General features: G+C 41.6%; 1 protein-coding gene across 1 annotated transcript in view; it reads left to right on the top strand.

The window, feature by feature from the left end:
- The window catches only part of LOC144536637 (heparan sulfate glucosamine 3-O-sulfotransferase 3A1-like), a 35662-nt gene extending 17973 nt beyond the window's left edge, over window positions 1–17689 (top strand). Inside the window, exon 2 of the mRNA XM_078279875.1 lies at window positions 15235–17689. Within this exon, the coding sequence (XP_078136001.1) occupies window positions 15235–15856 (622 nt within the window). The 3' untranslated portion in view covers window positions 15857–17689. The remainder of the gene's footprint in view (window positions 1–15234) is intronic.
- Window positions 17690–19721: the final 2032 nt, after the last annotated feature.

The following is a 19721-nucleotide window of genomic DNA, read 5'->3' as shown; positions in this document are numbered from 1 at the left end:
AAGGGGCGCAAAATGGAAATCACGCATTCAACCATGTCTTTAACCCCGGATCCTCCCTGCCTGCCTTTTCCGAACTGCATTCATTCTCATCCCCGGTGAGCATAAATCATTTTGGTATCTTGTTATTACCAAGCTCATTATTAATTCGCCAGGATGTTTAAGGAGAAGCAAAAAAAAAAAATCCTATCAAATATTTAAAGCTCCGAGATGTGAGTTATGGAACATAATCTTCTGCTGCCTCTGTCTGTGTCTCTTTGGCACTACAATCTAGGGAGTGAAATACCCAGAGAGACTGAGCGAGCCTATTTGTAATGAGTTTATGTCAAAAAGAAGCGATAAGAGGGAGCATTCATTCATGCTAATCTCTGCCCCTCTCTGCTTCTTCTGTGGTGGCAGGACGGCGCAGAGGGTGCGAGCTCGCTGGTGTGCTCTGCTGTGGCTTGGCACCAAGATGAGGAAAGCGATGCGATGGTGCCAGGCGCTTTGTATTCTGAGCCTGGGAGTAAAAGGATGAAGGGTGGAAAGAGGAGGGAGAAAATGAAATGGGGAAAAGACAGCAGACAGAGAGGAAGAGAGCATGGAGACAGTATAATCACTTTTACACTCCCCGATACTGCTGTCCGTCTGACGCTTGACTCTTATCCCCAGCCTTCTCTGCACCCCCCCTCCCCCAATATCTTACACTGTCTATCTGCCTTGCTTTCCATTTTTACTTAGCCTAAGCATAAACTTGATCTCTCAGGTTTTGTATGCATTGAATATGTGCAGCACTCTTTTGCTATCTTGTTAACTTTAGCTCAGCTTAGATTTCGTGTGCTCCTAAAACTGGTTAAAATGAACTGTCAAATAGTTGGCTTTCATTATGTTACAGCTATCGAATTGCATATGGAAATCGTGTTTTACTGCCTGGTGACCTCTGCTGCTTATAGGTCCTGAGACAAAGTACTGTAAGAAAGTAAAAACTGTAATGCAATTCAACATGATTGCAGCTGAAACTGACACCCGCTCTCTGCTGTGAGGTAGTCCACACGGCCTGAGAATAAAACGCGATGATGTTCTGAGTTCACAGTGAGGAGATCTGCCAAGCCCATACTACCTGACTAATTTTGGCTTCTCTATTTGCTTATACTTGAACAGAACAATGACTCCCTTTCAGAAGTCGTTCTATTTTAGAAAATCCCAAGCGGTTTACAGTCAGAGCTCTCAGAAGTACGCCAGCAAGACTCAGACTCGGGCTTTCAACCTGTCAAGTTCTTACTTTAATTATGCGTGTGGTACCGTACAGTATGATTTTGAGTCCACTGTATTATTATCAGTACATTGATATGATTACCTGTGCTGTGGGTCTGGGGATGGAAATATTGTTGAAGACTAAAGCAGACATTCTGAAAATTTGGGTTTTGAGGATGACATCATCTCCACAAGCTTTTCATCTCGTGGAAATGTGCACACAGTATAATTAGATTGTTATAATTTATAATGTAGCAGCACACACACACACACACACACACACACACACACACACACACACACTCATGCAGCCACATCCAGCTATACCTCAGCCTTCCTCAAATCCCTCAAAAAAAATCTTTTTATTTGTTTTCTATAGATTATAGATTAACCTTTGTCTTCCTCTGGCTAAAAAATAACTCTTGCAATGTTCTTATTGTGAACAAATTCCATGAAAAGGCAAAAACCAACAAGGAATTGATTCTACTAAAAAGTATTGTCTGTGCAGCCAATGCCTGATATATATCTAATTCCTCTGTCCTACACTGTAGACCTACATTGTTGTTTGAAAGCTTATTAAACACACACATCTATGAACCACACCATTACACTGGGTGACATGTTACTTCATTGTGATGAACATGGAAGACTGTAGTTTATCTGGAATCAATCCCACATACACCTTCCTGTTGCCATAAACACTTAATAGCGCACCAAATGGGTATTATTTCCACAGCTAAATAGTCCCCAAGAAATGTATCTCTTCGATAGAAACCACAACATATCTTCATACGGTTCGTAAGACATCTGACAAAAAGTTAGGCACAAATTTTCGTGTTGTCCTACAAATGCAACAGCAGCAATTAGTGCACCTGCACAAGGCCCCAAAAAACTACTTAGGTTTAGAAAGGGGTTAAAATAAGTAGATTTGTTGAGTAACTTGTAGTGCATTATTCTTTATAAGTATAAGAACGATCAGTGAATGAGAATAGCCTGAGACCAACAGGCTTGGAGTACCACAGACAGGAAGTCGGAAAGTATTGAGAGACGGACTAACATGTTGTCGTGGGGAAATAGATCACAAAATAAAATATTTGCAGCCTTTTCTGTACTGTAAATAGTACAGGGAAAACAAATGAAATACTCCTCCCTTTAAGTAACCGTGACACTGACTGACATGTACAGGAGCTCCCCACTGGATGCCAGTCGATCGTTCTGGTGAAACACAAGCCCATAGCGAGTCCTACCGCTATGCCTTTTACAGTTGAATGGAAAACGGATGCACACAAAAATTTAGGATTAAAAAAGGAGGATTAAAAGTGGCTCCGAATTTGAAATAAGCTGCAGTTTATCATTCCCCCCACTGTCTCAGGGTGTTTATAGCAGGATAGGTTAATGGAGCAACGCTTGATAAGGACACACACTACACTGACAAAAATAATTATACAGGTTTTAACTTAAGATGATAACAGATGTGCATGCTGCATGAGTAATGCTCTATTGTATCCACTATTGTAAGTGGATGCACTTTCTAGGTGTGGCGACGCTGCATTTAAGAGCATTCCCAAAAGTTTAATGATCAAATGCTTTTTGTGTATATGAGACGTCTTCTTGAATCTGCTAACGTTTCCTTGCACTGATAATGAAACCTTCATCCCTGATTTAACAAGACTGTTTAATAAGCCGCCTATCAGAATACATATTAGATCATACAGGAAGAGCCGAGGGATACGGCAGAGCAAACAACAGAGGAATAGAAAAAAACACCACCATGTTCCTTGATTGAAGATCCCAAAAAATCTTTAGGGAGAAAGATGAAAGTACAGTACGTCAACATACACAATAGGCTGAACATTTGGGAGTTTTCACCCTAATAAAATGAGAGGGTCAAAATCACCATGATGAGAAATGATGAGTCTACAAAGAGAAAGGAAGGAAGGGATTGGCTTTTTGCCAGCCCATCATTTTGTGTTCGTAGAAGGATCTGAAACTGGGCTTTAGTTATCATACTTTATCCTTTATATATTTTTTAAACCTCAAGGTTTTATGTCTTTTTCTGAGCTCTAATATTTGATTTGCTGCTCCTCTCAACAACAGCAGCAGCAGTGGAGGCACTCAGGCGGGATCTGTGCCAGCAGAAATGTGGCTCATAACAGATATCTTTTTGGTGAAAGTCTATGTGGCATATTCAGCAGACTGAAATGTGTATATTGAATGTTTCAGCAGCTTGAAAATCACCATGGTAATGGTCCCAAAGACAAAAGCCCTAGCCTTTTGTCATGGGTAATTATTGCGGAGCAGTCCCCTCAAAGCCTTCCATTTGGCTCTGAACAAATTCACATTTAATTTTGCTCTCATGCATTTGACACAGGGCTTTTTTTTGTATTCAAATCAGGCTTAAATGTAGAATTTAAATACCCATTGAAATGGTTTCCGTTTGAGGCAAGTGGCTCTTTTTTCTCCTCAGATTATTTCAATGCTAGAAACTATAGAGAAAGGATAAGGAGGGCTATGGAAGGACCACTTGAATTTTCCTAATGAAGCCACCTTCAGTATAAAAGTGAACGTTCAAGAAACACAATACCTTGAAAATGAGCGTTGGTATTAAATCAAGTTAAGATGTCTTATCTCCCACAAGCTGTTGAGATCCTAAAAACTGACTTGGCAGAAAGAAAAACAGCATTGAGCTGTTACCAAAGCCAATCCCACTCACGTGTCATCTCCAACATGCTCTGACTCAAACTCCACATAACTCTGAACAAGTGGGTCAGAGAAATATGAAAAAGTAATGTGCGCGCTGTGTCTGAGAATCCATTCAGAGATACATAAACCCCACGTGATGACATTAGATAAAATACAGAGCTACTGTTTGGGTTATATTTAGGTCTTGTAGTAATTTGGTTCGATTGGAACATGAATCACTAAATCCAAAATATAGCCTTATCTCTGCTGGCTCGATTTCAGTTTGTGTGGGTTTGTCAGACTCTCCAGGCAATATACAGAATTGGTTCCGCGTCTCAGCTAATTCGGACACAGGCTTTCACCCGGCTTACTTTCGCCACGTTTTATTGTACACCTGCCATTGAAAAGCATCTCGAGTGATCCCATGTCAACGTAAAATCCAAGTGAAAATCCAGGTGTAAAAGCACCAAAGAAGCATTGTGAACCGATTGAAATTCAATTGCTCAAACCACCCAGGGAGGTGTAAAATGAAACAATTTCTCCAAGCCTCAGATGTATTTTTATAATTCACGTAAATCACTGCATCACAGAAATGTTACAGATAATTAGTGCTAAGTTTTGACTTGGGATGAGCAGAATTGAGAGAGAAAAAATATCCTCAGGTTATAGGAGACCTATATAGATTCAGAACCAGAGAATAAATGGTTATCATGGCAGCTAGAGTTGTCATTTTGTACATAGCACAACCTTTGTTTTTAAGCGACGGTAAACAACCTGGCTTTAGGGACGGAAATGTCAGCTGAATGCTCTACTTTAGACTGAAGTATCTCAACGGCCATTGAATGGATTGCCATGAGCTTCCCTCTAGCGCCAGCATGAGGTTGACATTTGTGGTTTTGAGTAAAATGTCTCGGTTGCTATGCATTTTTGTACAGACATTCATGTTGCCCTCAGGATAGTCTAAATCAACGAAGTTTCATTTAAGGGATTGTTCACATGCTGCCGGAAATGCCACTGGATGTCCCTCATTTTGTGTTTTCTGAGTTTTCAGTTGCACGACAACTTTTGAACATACACGTTCCACCAAAACAAGTTCCTTCCCGAGGCTATTTTGCAGATGCACCGTTGCTCCGTCCCACGCATAGCGCCGCCCAAGACGATTGTGATTGTTTTAAAAAAAAAAAAAAGAAGCCAATTAACCAGAGCATGTTTTTCTCCCATCCTGGAATGCTGTGTGGACAAACCAGACCCTCCTCCGCGGCGCTGTGGAGGAAGGTCTGGCAATGCGAGACTACCCTCAGGTTGAATTGCAGTAACAATGGTGGTTCCCTAACCTTTTTATCTAGCGCAACCATCAGGTCAAATCTTAAACTAAGATAAGAATTCTGCTTTAAAAGTTACTTTAGCGTGTAAAGTATATACTCTTATTGTAAATGGGATATTTCTGTCTGTGCCTGTTTTCTTTCTTCCTTCTATTTTAGGTCTCCCTCTCTGTGCCCCTCATCGTTCTCACCCACCTCACCCCCTTGTCCTCTCTGCTGATATGCAGTCTGGATCTAAAAGTGAGCAGCCTTTGCTCATTGATGTCTAAAAGGCCTCAGATGGTCTGAGTGCATCCTGCGACCTCTTTGCCTCCCTCAGTCACTCTTCCACCACAGTTAGAGATGGTGAATAATACACAAGCAAGTTGCCATAAAGATAAAGCAAATTTTTTCCCCCCCCTTATGCAATAAACCGGGGACTTGCACTCAGCACCACGGAAAAAAAAGAAATATTCCGTTAAAAACACTGCTGATAAATTTATAAGAACATACTGCAAAGCTAACTCTATTAATCTTTTACGAAATCGCATAGCGGCCGTTGTGTGGAAAGAAAAAAAAAGGAGGAAAAACTCGATGCTCAGTGGTAAGGCGAGTGTTCATGAAAGAAATGTTTTTACAACAGTGTACGATCAGTGTTGGGAAGGATACTTTCAAGACGTATTCCGTTACAGAATACAGAATACATGCCCAAAAATGTAATTTGTAACATATTCCGTTACGTTACTCAATCTGAGTAACGTATTCTGAATACTTGGATTACTTCCACATTGAATTGCATTTTATGTGTGTAGGAATGCGGCCATCACATACAGCCTACTAAACAGGCCTATTCTGGTGTGTTCTTCTGTTCCAACTGGCTGAATGTGTACCTAAACAAGCGGATAGATTGTTGTATTTGTAGTCCCGAACTGCATACTACAAAAATCTAACCGCAGTCTAAGCTACCACGAGCTAATTTTAGCGTTAATAAAAGCGCTAATTTTTAACGTTAGCTAACATATCAAACGGGGCTAGTCTTTCAACGGCTCTGGGGCTAGTAAATCAGCACGTAGGAGAATGTAAAGTTGCACGTCAACTACAAAATAGCAAGGTGACCAGTAAAACTACAGCAGACGACTACCCTTGGCTAATTAAAAAAAAAAAAAAACTTACTTTAAGATGCTTCTTCAGGTTGGAGGTGGAGGAATTTGGACGCTGAAAGGAAGTTGGTTGCTGGCAAGCAGAGGTTGCACTGCAGTTATAGTTCATTCTCCCTTCTCTTTATTTAATGTGAAATGCTGTTTGAATTTCCAAGATAGATAGATAGAGCCTGCCCTGGCTCTGTTGTGCCGGTTCCGGCTCCATCTTTACCTCTATCAGTGATCACGCAAATAGCTCACTTTTTCGTTTTCATATTGGGGCTTCTGGGAAATGCATGGAGTTGCGAGAGTGAATAAACTCGTGAAACAGAGAAGTATCGTCATGTAATCCATTGATTTCAACAATGTAACTGTATTCTAAATACCAACTATTTAAATAGTTGGTATTTAAATAGTTAAAACGGAATACAGTTACTCATAATTTGTATTCTGAATACGTAACGCCGGTACATGTATTCCGTTACTCCCCAACACTGTGTACGATACAATAGTATTCTTTATTTCCATTTATAATCAAGTTCACTCTGTAACAAATCGCATAGGTCTGATTCTTTTTTCCTTCCAGACATTATGAGGTCTCATATATTTGACTGTATATAAAACAGACATTTTCCATGAGTAACCAGACATTTCACCAGAGATAAATTACAATGGCAACAGGCCAGCATTGCTTTTGCAAGTGTATTTGAATGCTTTCACCATCTAATAGCCAATGTGACTGAATCTTACAACACAACACGTAGCATTTCCGATGCGTCTACTCTTGTGTTGTACTTTAGATTAACTTTCCTTCATTGTTTTTTCCTTCATCAAGGGAGGACAGCAAGCTTTATCCTACAAAGTTCCCCACATATTTTAATATCACTGGGACGTTTTTAACAAAGTTGTTTTATTAAATGACACTGAGGTTTAACTTTAAACAAGTTTAGCATGTTCAGTCTAAGTTCCTGCTCTCCTGCCAGACAGAACCAGCACAAGCTTTTGAAACCCATTCAAATCCTTTTTCGTCTAATTTGAAACACACCAAATCATCAATCTGACAATGAGGTTCCTGTTATTTAAAAGCTGACATTTCCAAAGTTTTTCATCCGCAGTGACATTGTTATCGTATGTGTCCCCAGTGTCAAGCAGGCTTTCTTTCCTTTCCTACTCACTCTTTATCAAAACCATCTTGTTTTCCAAGAATAGACGACTCTTATCTAGTAATTGTATGTTTCTCATAATTGCTTCCAACCCCCTACAGTTCCCATGTACCACTCTGATTTCACTCTTTATTTCGAGAGCGCACCTTGGATAATTTCTACTTAACTGAAATTGTAAATTGCTTGAGAATTTGCTTTTGCTTAATTAGTAAAATAACCAGTTTCTGTATTCTAACACAGCATGACTACTCCAGCTATTCTTTTTTAGCCAATGTCCCCACAGTCATGCTTCACTATAAAGCTACTTACTGTAGACTTGGGAAATGATGGGAAGAAAACCTAAAACAATGGCCAAGGTTGCATCGAAACAGTGCACAAGATGATTTTCAGATGTCAGGTCTGACTACAAAATAAGCATTACTAATTAGGATTTTTTTTTGGACTGCTTTTCTTCATCCTTTTCAGATTGGACCAGTTAAGACCACGTAGGAACAAAGTCATACAAAATGTATGTAGTTAGAAGTAGAGAGTCAGAATTAGCTGAAAATCTATGGCAATAATAAAGTTCAGTTCGACTTCCTTGACAAACAGGGCTCTCTACTCATATGTCAAGGGCAGCTGTGAGCATGCAAGCTTTAATTACAATCAAAGGCAACAACAGGTGATTTCCATGATTGACACACCTTCAACCAGAGAGGAAAATCACACGATGTAGCCTTTGTTAGGAATACAATCCTGCACACTCTTTGTCCCTGATTCGGTTTTTGAAACGCCTTAACAGAAAACTCAAGATACTCAACTGTGATATGGAAGCTGTGCAATTCAGACGGCAGTAATCCTGTGTAGCCACGAGTACTTAACTGTCTATGAGGGGGTGGGGGAGGATTTAGAGGTGTAAAGTGCAGTTGTGCAGACAGAGACAGTGACACAGTGCATGATGATCCAATGGAGGGGAAAAAAAGGTCAGGTTGGCTGATCCTGGAGGACGGAGACTGTCAGGGTCATAAAACGGACGATTATCCTGGCCCGAGGCTGTCTGCTGTTGGGAAGCTCACACCTGTAATCCCTGAATTATAAACAGCTGATTGCTCGCCGTCCAGCCTCAGCAGATGATGAACGTGAAGCCCACGTTGCACTGCCCACCCTTAAAACGTGTGAATGTGAATTAGCAAACATGTCATTTTGTCATTCATTTGTGTTCCCAGAGTCATTTGCAGAGGCTTTTACACGGCACATCCCACGGCATGTTTCTCATTTGTATGCCGTTATGTGCGGCAGCGCTGGCAGTGATTGCTGCCCGCAGGGCAGGTTAAGGGTGTGTTGTTGCACAAGGCCGGCAGAGCAGTGAAGCCCCGAGCTCCGAGGAGTGGGCTTTCACCTCACCGCACAGCAGCCATTACTCTTATTCACCCCCCTACCTCCTCCTCTTTTCTCTCTGACCTCCGCTAGCATCCACTGACCTGGAAAATATCTGGTGAGTCCAAGCCACCAAGAGCGGCGCTTGCCTTTGCTTCGCCTGCAAACAGCAGAAATATTGAGCCAATTACAAGATTATTATCTGGTGGTAGTGGCAGGGGAACACTGTGGGAGTATAGTTATGTCTGCCAGGGCTCCCTGCTGGAAGAGGAAAAATGAATCAAAGGCTTGTGGGGGTGAAGTGGACAGCACTCAAGCCCACTTGCCTCTTTGTCTTTACAACTCCCGTCAATTGACAGACATTGGCCCAGATCCAAGTCCCTTTCTAAAAGGCGAAGGATAACACCAGGAAATGGCCCATTCAGAGCCGATCACTTGTTAGTTTTTTACTTCTCCCTAATTCATATGTCATGTTGTCATGTTATGTGTGCAACCGATTTACAGTAAATAAGACCTTATGGGCACATTCAGACTTTTTTTTGCCATTTATATATAACAGGCAGACATGAGTCACAGCTTACACTATAAGTGAGGGCAGAGTTGAGTTAGTTTGCAAGTAAAATTCGTTCAGTAGGGAAACGAAAGCAGTGATGCGTCAGGCCCTTTATTCCAAAGTGGTTACTTTATAGACGAGCCTACAAAGGATGCATTGAGTGATGTACTGCACATTACTGTGTACATTGGATTTGGTTTTTTAATAGGGAAAAGAGCTGCCCGAATGAGCTGCCTGGCCTTCCTCTCCAGCTAGTTAGTTCCATATGAAAGGAACGACGTATAATTACAGAATTTTTGTTCTGTCATGTACACAAGTTGTTTTTTTATGTTCTAAACTTTTTAGTCATCCTAAATATGTTTTTTCTTGTGTCTCTCCAATACTTATATGCATGCCAAAGCAGTGAATTTGATTTAAAGGGAAGCCATGGTTCATGTCCCATGTTTCTTTATTCGGTTTGGGTCTGTTTTTGTTTCATGAGTGGATCCCGATGCCTGTGTTTCATGCATCAGCGTGCTTGGGGAGTCATATTTTAGCAGTAGGATGAAGACATCAAAGCAGGATCTGGAACTGCAGTGAATATCAAGCGCTTGGACAGTTTGTCATCTGTTACATTACCTACCCTGCCAATAAAGTTTCATTAGAGAGCGCTGCATGCTTCTGCTGCAGAATGGAAAGAAATACCCCATGTGTAGTTCACTTACTGTAAAACTGTGTTCCCTGTGTTCCTTGCTCCTTTGCCGAACTCAAACCTGAAAGTTGAGAGTTGAAGTTCTTTACTTCTATAACACATACATTGGTGTGCATTTGTCACTTAATTGATAAGATGGGCATACAAATAATCAACAATATAGTTTGCCTGGCAAAAACAAAACGTTTTTTCAACTCCTCAAATTTCCCGATTTTGCTTTAAAGGGCTCCACAGGTCTAAAACTTAGGAAACAATTCGAAACGAGCCCTTTCTAAAACCTTATCGATTGCAACATGTATAAATAAATGTGTGAACTAAAAACGCACCATGAGAGTACAGACCCCAACCAAGGCAGGCCCTTTTCATAATGTTAATGCAGTGTAAATTTTCCGATTATTCCAACACCACATGAATGTCTCCCAATGTTAACGAAAGTGAGAAATAATTTGTGTATCTGTCCCAAAATTTTATGGGATCTTCCTTGGCCCATGCCACACACATCCACCAAGTTTCATGAAAATCAGACCTGTAGTAGCAGACACCAACAAACAAACTACAAAGCTAAAAACATAACCTCCTTGGCGGAGGTAACAATGAGTCTGATCCAGAAAAGACCCAGGGATAATTACACCTAAACATAATTAGAAGTACAATGCTCATTGCGCCCTGGTAGCACACCTGGTTGTGCGTGCGCCCCATTTACGAAGGCTCAGTCCTTACCACGGTGGCCCGGGTTCGAAACCGACCCACGGCCCTTTGCTGCGTGTCATCCCCCTCTCTCTCTCCCCCCTTTCCTGTCTTCAGCTGTCCTATCAAATAAAGGCCAAACAAGCCAAAAAATTATCTTTTAAAAAAAATGAGTGCAATGCTCAATTGGTGGCATACCTAGTATCGCTTTGCCAGACCTTCCTCCACAGCGCTGCGGAGCAGGGTCTGGCTAGTCCACACAGCATTCCGGGATGGGAGAGAAACGTGCTCTGGTTTATTGGCATTTCTTTAAACCAATCACAGTCGTCATGATCGTTGTGATGATGCTAAGCGCCGGACAGAGCCACGGTGCCTCTGCAAAATAGCCTCGGGAAGGAACTTGTTTTGTTGGAACATGTGTACGTTCAAAAGTAGTTTTAGTCGTGCAACAGAAAACTCAGATTGGACAGATAGTCTAGCTAGCTGTCTGGATTTACCCTGCAGAGATCTGAGGAGCAGTTAACCATAGTCCTCAGAAATCAACCGGAGTTTAAAATGCCAACACAAAAAAAGCGGAAGGTAACCGACATCCGGCCGAAAAAGAGTCCCGGAAGTAGAACATCGTGGATATAGACTAAGGCATACCTAATTTAAAGAATTAAAATCATCAATAATTAGATACAGGCCTGGTATGATGTTTAAATTTGAACAGAACAAAATGGCGTTAAACCAGTACCTGTTTCATAAGACTGCACTCCACCGATGAACCAGAAAGCATTCTCCCAATAACTATAAAACGTACATCAACCTGGATACATGATTGCTTTATGACTTATGACCGTACTTGGACTTCCAAACACGGAGGTCTTCATGTTGCACACCATGCCACATACCTCCCTGACCCTGAAAATCCCTCCAGAGTCCCCTCGCACCGACACACCACCGCTGTGAGTGCATCGACCACAGAACAAGCTCGACGGACGCCATCAAATATGGATGCTTCCTTTAGTACGGGCTCATTTCTTTTTCATAAACCAATAATGTTCTCTTTTGCATCATACAGTTGTGGTACTGTAAGGGTTGTTGTTTCAGAAGTCTAGCGGTTTCCAAATCAGCATGTTGCCAGTTTTGTCAGGAAGACGCTCAGAAAGATGCCAGCGTCTGATGATCCCCCATCGATAAATAGTCTCTGTGTTCTTTTATTATCGACTTGTCAGCTTAGCAGCCACTGCAGTCCCAGGTGGCATTGGGTTTGTTTTAAAGCACCATTATACAGCCTCACTCTGGACTCTTGGGGCAACGGGGCAGAGCTAATGTGAGAGGAAAGGAGCCTTGTCAATGCTGCTCTTTACACAGCTGTAGGAGAGCTCGCAGATACTGAGAGGACTCTGGAGGTCAGGTAACAGTCAGCGTTGCAGGAGGATGTTCTAGACATCAGTGCACCTGTGTTGCCGCTCTTGCTCTTATCGACCGCTTCCTGCGTGTGTCCCCCTTGCGCTGACCTCGTGATCCATTCCTCACAGAGGACATCCACTCAGCCACGTAGCAGGGATGCGTTTTGACATTGGCCTGAAGGTATTGACTTATGGCTTTTAGATCTGTTTCACTACATACGCTGAGCTCAACCAGCAGCTGTTTTTAAAGCCCGGAAACAACCACAAGGAAAACTTGGCAAAGACACACTAGTAATGTCACCTCAGTAATCGTGACTCTTCAGCAGTTTGGGATTCTTCCTCTGACATGGTTTTAGTTTTATTGTCATAGATATTTTTTATTTTATTTATTTTTTTATTAATTTGTGGACTGATTTTGTTCCATATCTGTGCTAAGAAAAGTCCAAATGTTTTGTTTTTCATCATGTATTTTTTCTTTGTAAAAGCGAGAGAAAAAAATAACTGTTAAAATAACTGAGGAAATGAGAATGTCCTCGACAGCATCATTTGTTTCAGAAAATGCTCAAAATTACACATTTACAAGTGACAAAGACCTTTAGCAGTCTTGGAGGAAAGGAGTGTGAGGAAAAACCAAGGCCTGGGTCAACAAAATGTTGGATTTTGACATGGGGGTACGACTGGTCGCTTCCCATTTTCTTCTGACAGTCAACGTTGGTTTCTTTCAACCATGACAACAATCATTCCCTAACTTTAAACACGTTGTTTTTGTGACTAAACCTAACCAAACCTAGTTGTGTTAGATCAGAAATTGATTTGATTGTTATAACAGTGATTTGCATGTTGTTCTGCTGATAGGGCCATCAGATCAGAAAATGCTTGTCATTCTAGAGAGCAATTAAAAGCTGTTTTGTCATTTAATTTAGAGGACTTGTTGGGGGTGAAGCCTGCAGTGAAACCATCACATTCATTGTGACAGCTGGTATCATTTAAAAATGTGCTCTGTTTGTGTAAAGCTTGTCCTCAGCAAAGATCTCAGTGCCCTCTGTGTGATTTCATTCTGTGAATGTTAAACGGAGCATGATTGTTTACCAGCCTCTTTCTGCAAGGCAGAAAAAAAACGATGCCCATCACATCAGAAAAAGACACCCCGCAGTAGGAATGAGCTTGCCACCGCATGGTCCTGTAAACAGCAAACTGAAGTGTTGAGCACTCTTCAGAAATATCCGAGGACCTCCCTGCTTTACTGAGGTCTCAGTAGTTCTGTCACGGGTGGCAAACTTCGTCTACCCTGGGAGCAGCTTGGGCCACTTTGTCAGCGCCAGTCCTCGCTTAAAGCAGCACAAGCCAAGCAGATGAATAATTAACGCCTGCATTCTGTACTTTGTAGAATTTTAAAGCTGTATTCTGCAGAGGCTCTAAATGGCAGAGGGAGGGCGTGTTAATCATTCATGGGTTGCTTTTACCCGCTTTGCTTAAGGTCACAGTCGTGAAGGCAACTGGGCAAGAAGGAAAGCGGAGAAAGAGGAGTGGCAAGGCCGAACGGATTAGCTGGTCTCCCATCTTTTTTTGTGAGTTTGTGGCAGAAAGGACTCATGCACACATGACGCCAAATAAATGTTGTAACGTGAGGTTGGCGTTTCCTCAGCTTGGTTCAGCACGGTTCCTGCTTTTAATGATTTCATTTCAGTCAGACAACTCATGTTTGAAATGTTTATTGTAACAGCAGAACAGTATGTTTGGAGGCCAGACTCCGACCTCATCACTCCCCGCAGTGTGGGTTTACGTGAGATATTGGGTAGTGATGATAAAGTAGCTTCCCCCTGGCCGGAGCCTGCAGGTGGATGCTGGGGTGGTGGTGGGGCTAACGGCGATACAGGTGCAGGGCAGCAGCAGCATTGACAAGGCAGAGATGGGGAAATTGTGCAGCTTAAATAGACAAATTGAGGGGGTGTGTTTGGTAAATGATACGGGGATTGAAGCATGTCACGTGTGTGTACGCAGTGCAGCTCGAGTTGGCTGCCTGAACTAGCTCGCAGGCGTCGCCCCATTTTTATCGATTTAGGGCTGGGTCAGTAGGTGAGTGAATGGGGCTGGGGGGAGGGATATAGTGTTGTACATATATGTGTGTGTGTGTGTGTGTGTGTGTGTGTGTGTGTGTGTGTGTGTGTGTGTGTGTGTGTGTGTGTGTGTGTGATTGATTGAGGGGTTATGTGTAGTTGAACTTTACTTATGAGTATACTTTCATCACTAGGAGGTGAACCCATTTAACAAATAAAAAAAACAATCTATGACTATAGGTACTCTGTGTGTGGAACTGTTTATAACAGCTACAAACAGATCAATTCCCCAAAACGTGTTTCAAATAAATACAATGTTTCACCACAAGAACATGTCTCGCCATCCACCGGTGGCGAAATTGCAATGTCGAAATACTTTTCTGATGTTCTTCCACCATTTGTTGTGAAAAGTGAAATACAGGAAGGTGATCAATTATGCCGAGAGGGCCTTTCTGCTCAAATATCAATATTTTATAACCAGCACTACCACAGTATGGGTATAGAGATTGACATTCTCCTTTTCACGCCATATGAGTGTAAAGAATACCCCCTTTCAAATGGACCCAGGGGAGTCCCCTTCTTGATTTCATAAGCCCTCAGGCTACATTAAGGAACACTTGAGGTAGCATCTGCATACTATCACCACAAGAATGTATTTTACATCCAGAGCGCGGTGCTGCACCAAAAATTCAAATCAACATTTGGTCACACCTCTTGGCAGCTAATTGAGCTTGGAGAAAAAGACACCCGATAGACATCAAATAAATATACGACCACAAACAAACTGTTTCCAGTGTTATTCTTGATTGATTGGATTCAAAGTTTTTGATGACATAGCCTGAGTTCATCCAGTTTGTAATGTTTATTGTAATAAGAGCGGTTGTAAAACTGTGACAGTTGCTCAGTGGGATTCAGTCCAGAGTGCAGGTCAAACAAATATCTCACTTCCTTTTTTTTCTTCTTCAATTTTTCTCCTCCCAGGGAGCTGATGCCCAAGACCCTGGAGGGCCAGATCACCATGGAGAAAACCCCCAGCTACTTTGTGACCAGAGAGGCTCCAGCCAGAATATCCGCCATGTCCCGGGACACCAAGCTGATCGTGGTGGTGAGGGACCCCGTCACCAGGGCTATCTCGGACTTCACACAGACACTGTCCAAGAAGCCTGACATCCCCTCTTTCGAGAGCCTCACCTTCAAAAACAGGACTACGGGGCTCATCGACACCTCATGGAGCGCCATCCAGATCGGCATCTACGCCAAGCACCTGGACAACTGGCTGCAGTACTTCCCCATGAAGCAGATCCTGTTTGTGAGCGGCGAGCGGCTGATCAGCGACCCGGCCGGAGAGCTGGGCCGCGTGCAGGACTTCCTGGGGCTCAAGAGGATCATCACAGACAAACACTTTTACTTCAACCAGACCAAGGGTTTCCCATGCCTCAAGAAGGCAGAGGGCAGCAGCAAGCCCCACTGCCTGGGCAAAACCAAAGGGCGGACCCATCCCAACATTGACCCTGAGGTGGTGCAGAGGCTACGGGACTTCTACAGGCCCTTCAACATGAAGTTCTACCAGATGACTGGGCGTTTTTTTGGCTGGGATGACTGAATGTGTTTTTCGGAGTATTAGGATACTAAGGGGGTGATTAGAGAATACAGTCGTAATATTTCAGGAAAGGTCGTAATGTTACAAACATTACGAAAAAAATATACAATTTTAAAAGAATTGAGTCCTAAAATGTATGAAAAATAAGTAGAATATTTTGTGAACAAATAAGGTTTTTACAAGCAAATACCTTTATGGCCAGTCAGGCAATGCTAAAACATGCACATTTAATAATAATCTAATTATGACATTTTGGTTGTTATACTCTCGAAACATTACCTTTCTGAATAAAAGTTCAAACTTCATTTTTTTCTCATAAATATACAACTTCATATATCTTGACTTTTTTGGAATCACAGTGAGATTTGATTCTGTTAAAAGTATGACTTTTCTCCTAATATATAAATATATATAACAAATAAATATAATATATTTGGGAATATAACAACCAAAATGTTACAGGACAAGTCTTTTTTTTGCCAAAATACATTGACTCAAAATATTGTGTTTTTATTCCTGAAATGTTATAACTTTTTTACTGAAAATAGTATGACTTTATTCTTAATTTTTTCTATTTCTTTTTTTTCCGAAACAGTGTTCCCCGTACTCCGTCCTCAGCACTAACACTAATCAATATGTGGCTGTTCCAGGAGAGAAAGAGGCCCAATCTCCTCTCAGTGGCACCCCAGCTATGCAATATTTCACTGTTACATTTCCCATCTTAATCCACAATCATACAGCTATTTTCTTTCGGAAAAACACATTGAGTCGTTTGATGGATTTGCGTCATATCTCCCTGCACTATCTGAATATATATATTTTTTTTTTTCCCAGTGTGAAGTCCTTGGCTGTGACACAGAAATAATGTACAGTATGCAGTGCTTCTTTAAGAAGATGGGTGAAATCACATTGTGTCCAGGGGCTTTTGATAAAAGCAGTTACTGAGTGATTTAATGCCATATTTTAAACACACACAGCTGCTTTCAAATTTGAAATTTTCTAGCAAAAAGAAAAGATAAACATATATGTATTTTTGAAATGTATTTATTCAAGCAGTATCTATGTATTTTGAATAACTCCTCAGTGATTATTTGCTCTGTTATTACTATAATTATTATTATTGTTATTATTATATGCTTCCCCATGCCTTTAGAGTTTTGGTTTGTTTTTTATACTAAAAACATGTTATCGTCGTTTTAATTTCAGGTCCTCCGTTGTAATATATATTTCCTATACAGTGTGGGAACGCTTGTCTCCACTTAGCTTTTAGTGCCAGAGCTGTGAGTTTGTTATTTCGAGGCTCGTTCCCTTCCACCTTCAGTTAATGAAGTTACAGACAAAGATAGCACTCACTGTTATTCAAGCAACAGCGACTCCGGTGGAGGGAAAAGACCTCCTTCCCAAACTGTGACTCAAATTTCCTCAACATGCCTCCTTGTGAATTGAATATACTTGATGTCACTGGCCTTCCTTGGCTCGAGGCGGTGTGTGTGTGTGTGTGTGTGTGTGTGTGTGTGTGTGTGTGTGTGTGTGCGTGTGTGCGTGTGTGCGTGTGCATGCGTGTGTAGAAGGCTTTTTTTTAAACCCAGGGAGCATGAGAACAATGGCTGAGTTGTATTCCTAATTTCTGTCTACTTGTATTGTGAGCCACTTTCTAAAAGCAGATGTGCTTCAAAAGACACAAACTCATGTTGATTTTTTTGGTGTGCGCATCAGAGAGGAATCTAATATAGATTTTGGGGGGGGGGATTATATTACCAATCTATTTGTGCTGTTCTGATTGTTGTTTTCTGAAAGTTGTTGGGATTTTGAAGTAAAAGATCCTTGAATAAAAGATGTTATATGTAAATATTTTATTTACACCGCCTTTTATATATTGATTCTATTTCAACTCAAAAAATGCCTGCATACAGTGTAACGGGATACCCTGTCCACAACGTTAAGGAGGGAACATTAAATTCACTGCGGTGCTGCTCACGCATCTAACAAGCTCAGCTTCCTGCAGAATCGTAAGAGCACTCCCTCGCTCCTTTCCTATCTCCACTGGTACACCTTCACATATTGTCTCTGCTTATCTCTGTCTAGCCTCTAGGGCCGAGTGTCAAAGTAGGCATTGAGGATTTTAAAACATGCTTGCAGTGGCCAGTTAGCTCAGTTGGTAGAGTGGGTGCCCATTTGCAGAGGTTTATTCCTCGATGCAGAAGGTCCAGGGTTTGAGTCTGAGCTGTGACTGTTTTCCTGCATGTCTTCTCCCCCCCCCTCCCTCTCTCCCCCCTTTCATATCTCAGCTTTCCTATCAAATAAAGGCAGAAATGCCCCAAAAAAAAAAGAAAAGATGCTTGCAATCTGGAAGCCTTATTCAAGGTCTCCTGGCTGCTTGAAGACTTCGAGGTACGAGCTTTTGGGGGGAAAGTTGCACTCCTGGGTCTCTTGGCTTTGAAATGCAGTTAAATCTAATTTCATATGTAGACTCTAACGTAAAAGAAGATCATTTATGCACAACATACAATCCTTAAACTGGCTAGACACTGTTAATCTATTTTTTGTCACCTTAAACTACACGTTTCAATCCCTTTCTGCTTAAATGGTTTGATCGACCGGTGATGATGAAGACAGAACCCCCCCCGGTAAGTTTTGTACATTGACAATTACAATAAAGTATTTATGTAAACAATATTATGGAGATTTGCTCAAAAAGGCATAAAAGAGAAAGGCAGCACTACTAATGTGTGCGTGTAATTGTAATTTAAAGCAAGAAGAAACAAAAGAATATGGACTTGCAGACGGCTGATACGGATAATATGGTCTGTTTTCTAGTGAAGTTCCATTTTAGTCTACAGTTAGCCACAATATGTAAAACACTACTCCAGTAATATTAAAACAAGCTTGCAACAGTTTTAAATGCAACTTTTGAACACAAAATTTCTGATGTGCCATACGTCCGATCGTCCATTGTTCGTCCTCCGCCTCAGACTGAATGTCAAATGGCAACTGATCTGGCAGAAATGAACCTAAAATTAGTCGTGGGCAACCAATTTGCAGTTAAAATTGTGCTTGGCCTGCCTAGATTTAAAGATTTTGCCAGTAGAGATACAAACCCTTTATCAATAGTAGGCCTAATAGTTGAAAAGTTCTCATATAGTACCTCCACCTCCTCCTGAAGATGGTTTTATAGTAAAACTAGTCTATATCCACGACGTTCCACTTCCGGGATTGGTCTGTTGCCGCCGGGAATTCCACCGGATATCACTTTTTATGGCCAGATGTCTGTTACCTTTCACTTTCTTTGTGTTGGCTTCTTAAACTCCGGTGGATTTCTGAGGACTATGGTTAACTGCTCCTCAGATCTCTGCAGGGTAAATCCAGACAGCTAGCTAGACTATCTGTCCAATCTGAGTTTTCTGTTGCACGACTTTTGAACGTACACGTTCCACCAAAACAAGTTCCTTCCCGAGGCTATTTTGCAGCAGCACTGTGGCTCCGTGCGCCGCTTAGTGCCGCCCAAGACGATTGTGATTGGTTTAAAGAAATGCCAATAAACCAGAGCACGTTTTTCTCCCATCACCAGAATGCTGTGTGGACTAGCCAGACCCTGCTGTGGAGGAAGGTCTGGCAATGTAAGACTATAGTAAACAGCTTGAAACCGCAAACATGCCTCTGTCACTGTACAGAATAACGTCTTAATGTTGTAGTGATACAGTATGTCAATCACAGCTTATGCCTGAAGGGACAAGCTCTCTACTTATGTCTTTTTCTGTAAAGATGTCCAGGGCTGCAACTAACGATTATTTTCATAGTCGATTAATCTGTTGATTATTTTCTCGATTATACGATTAGTTGTTTGGTCTATAAAATGTCAGAAGATGGT

Source organism: Sander vitreus, chromosome 21 (assembly GCF_031162955.1).
Source record: "Sander vitreus isolate 19-12246 chromosome 21, sanVit1, whole genome shotgun sequence".
Classification (NCBI taxonomy): domain Eukaryota; kingdom Metazoa; phylum Chordata; class Actinopteri; order Perciformes; family Percidae; genus Sander; species Sander vitreus.
The sequence above is the reverse complement of the archived record's forward strand: the minus strand, read 5'-3'. Positions and strand labels throughout refer to the sequence as shown.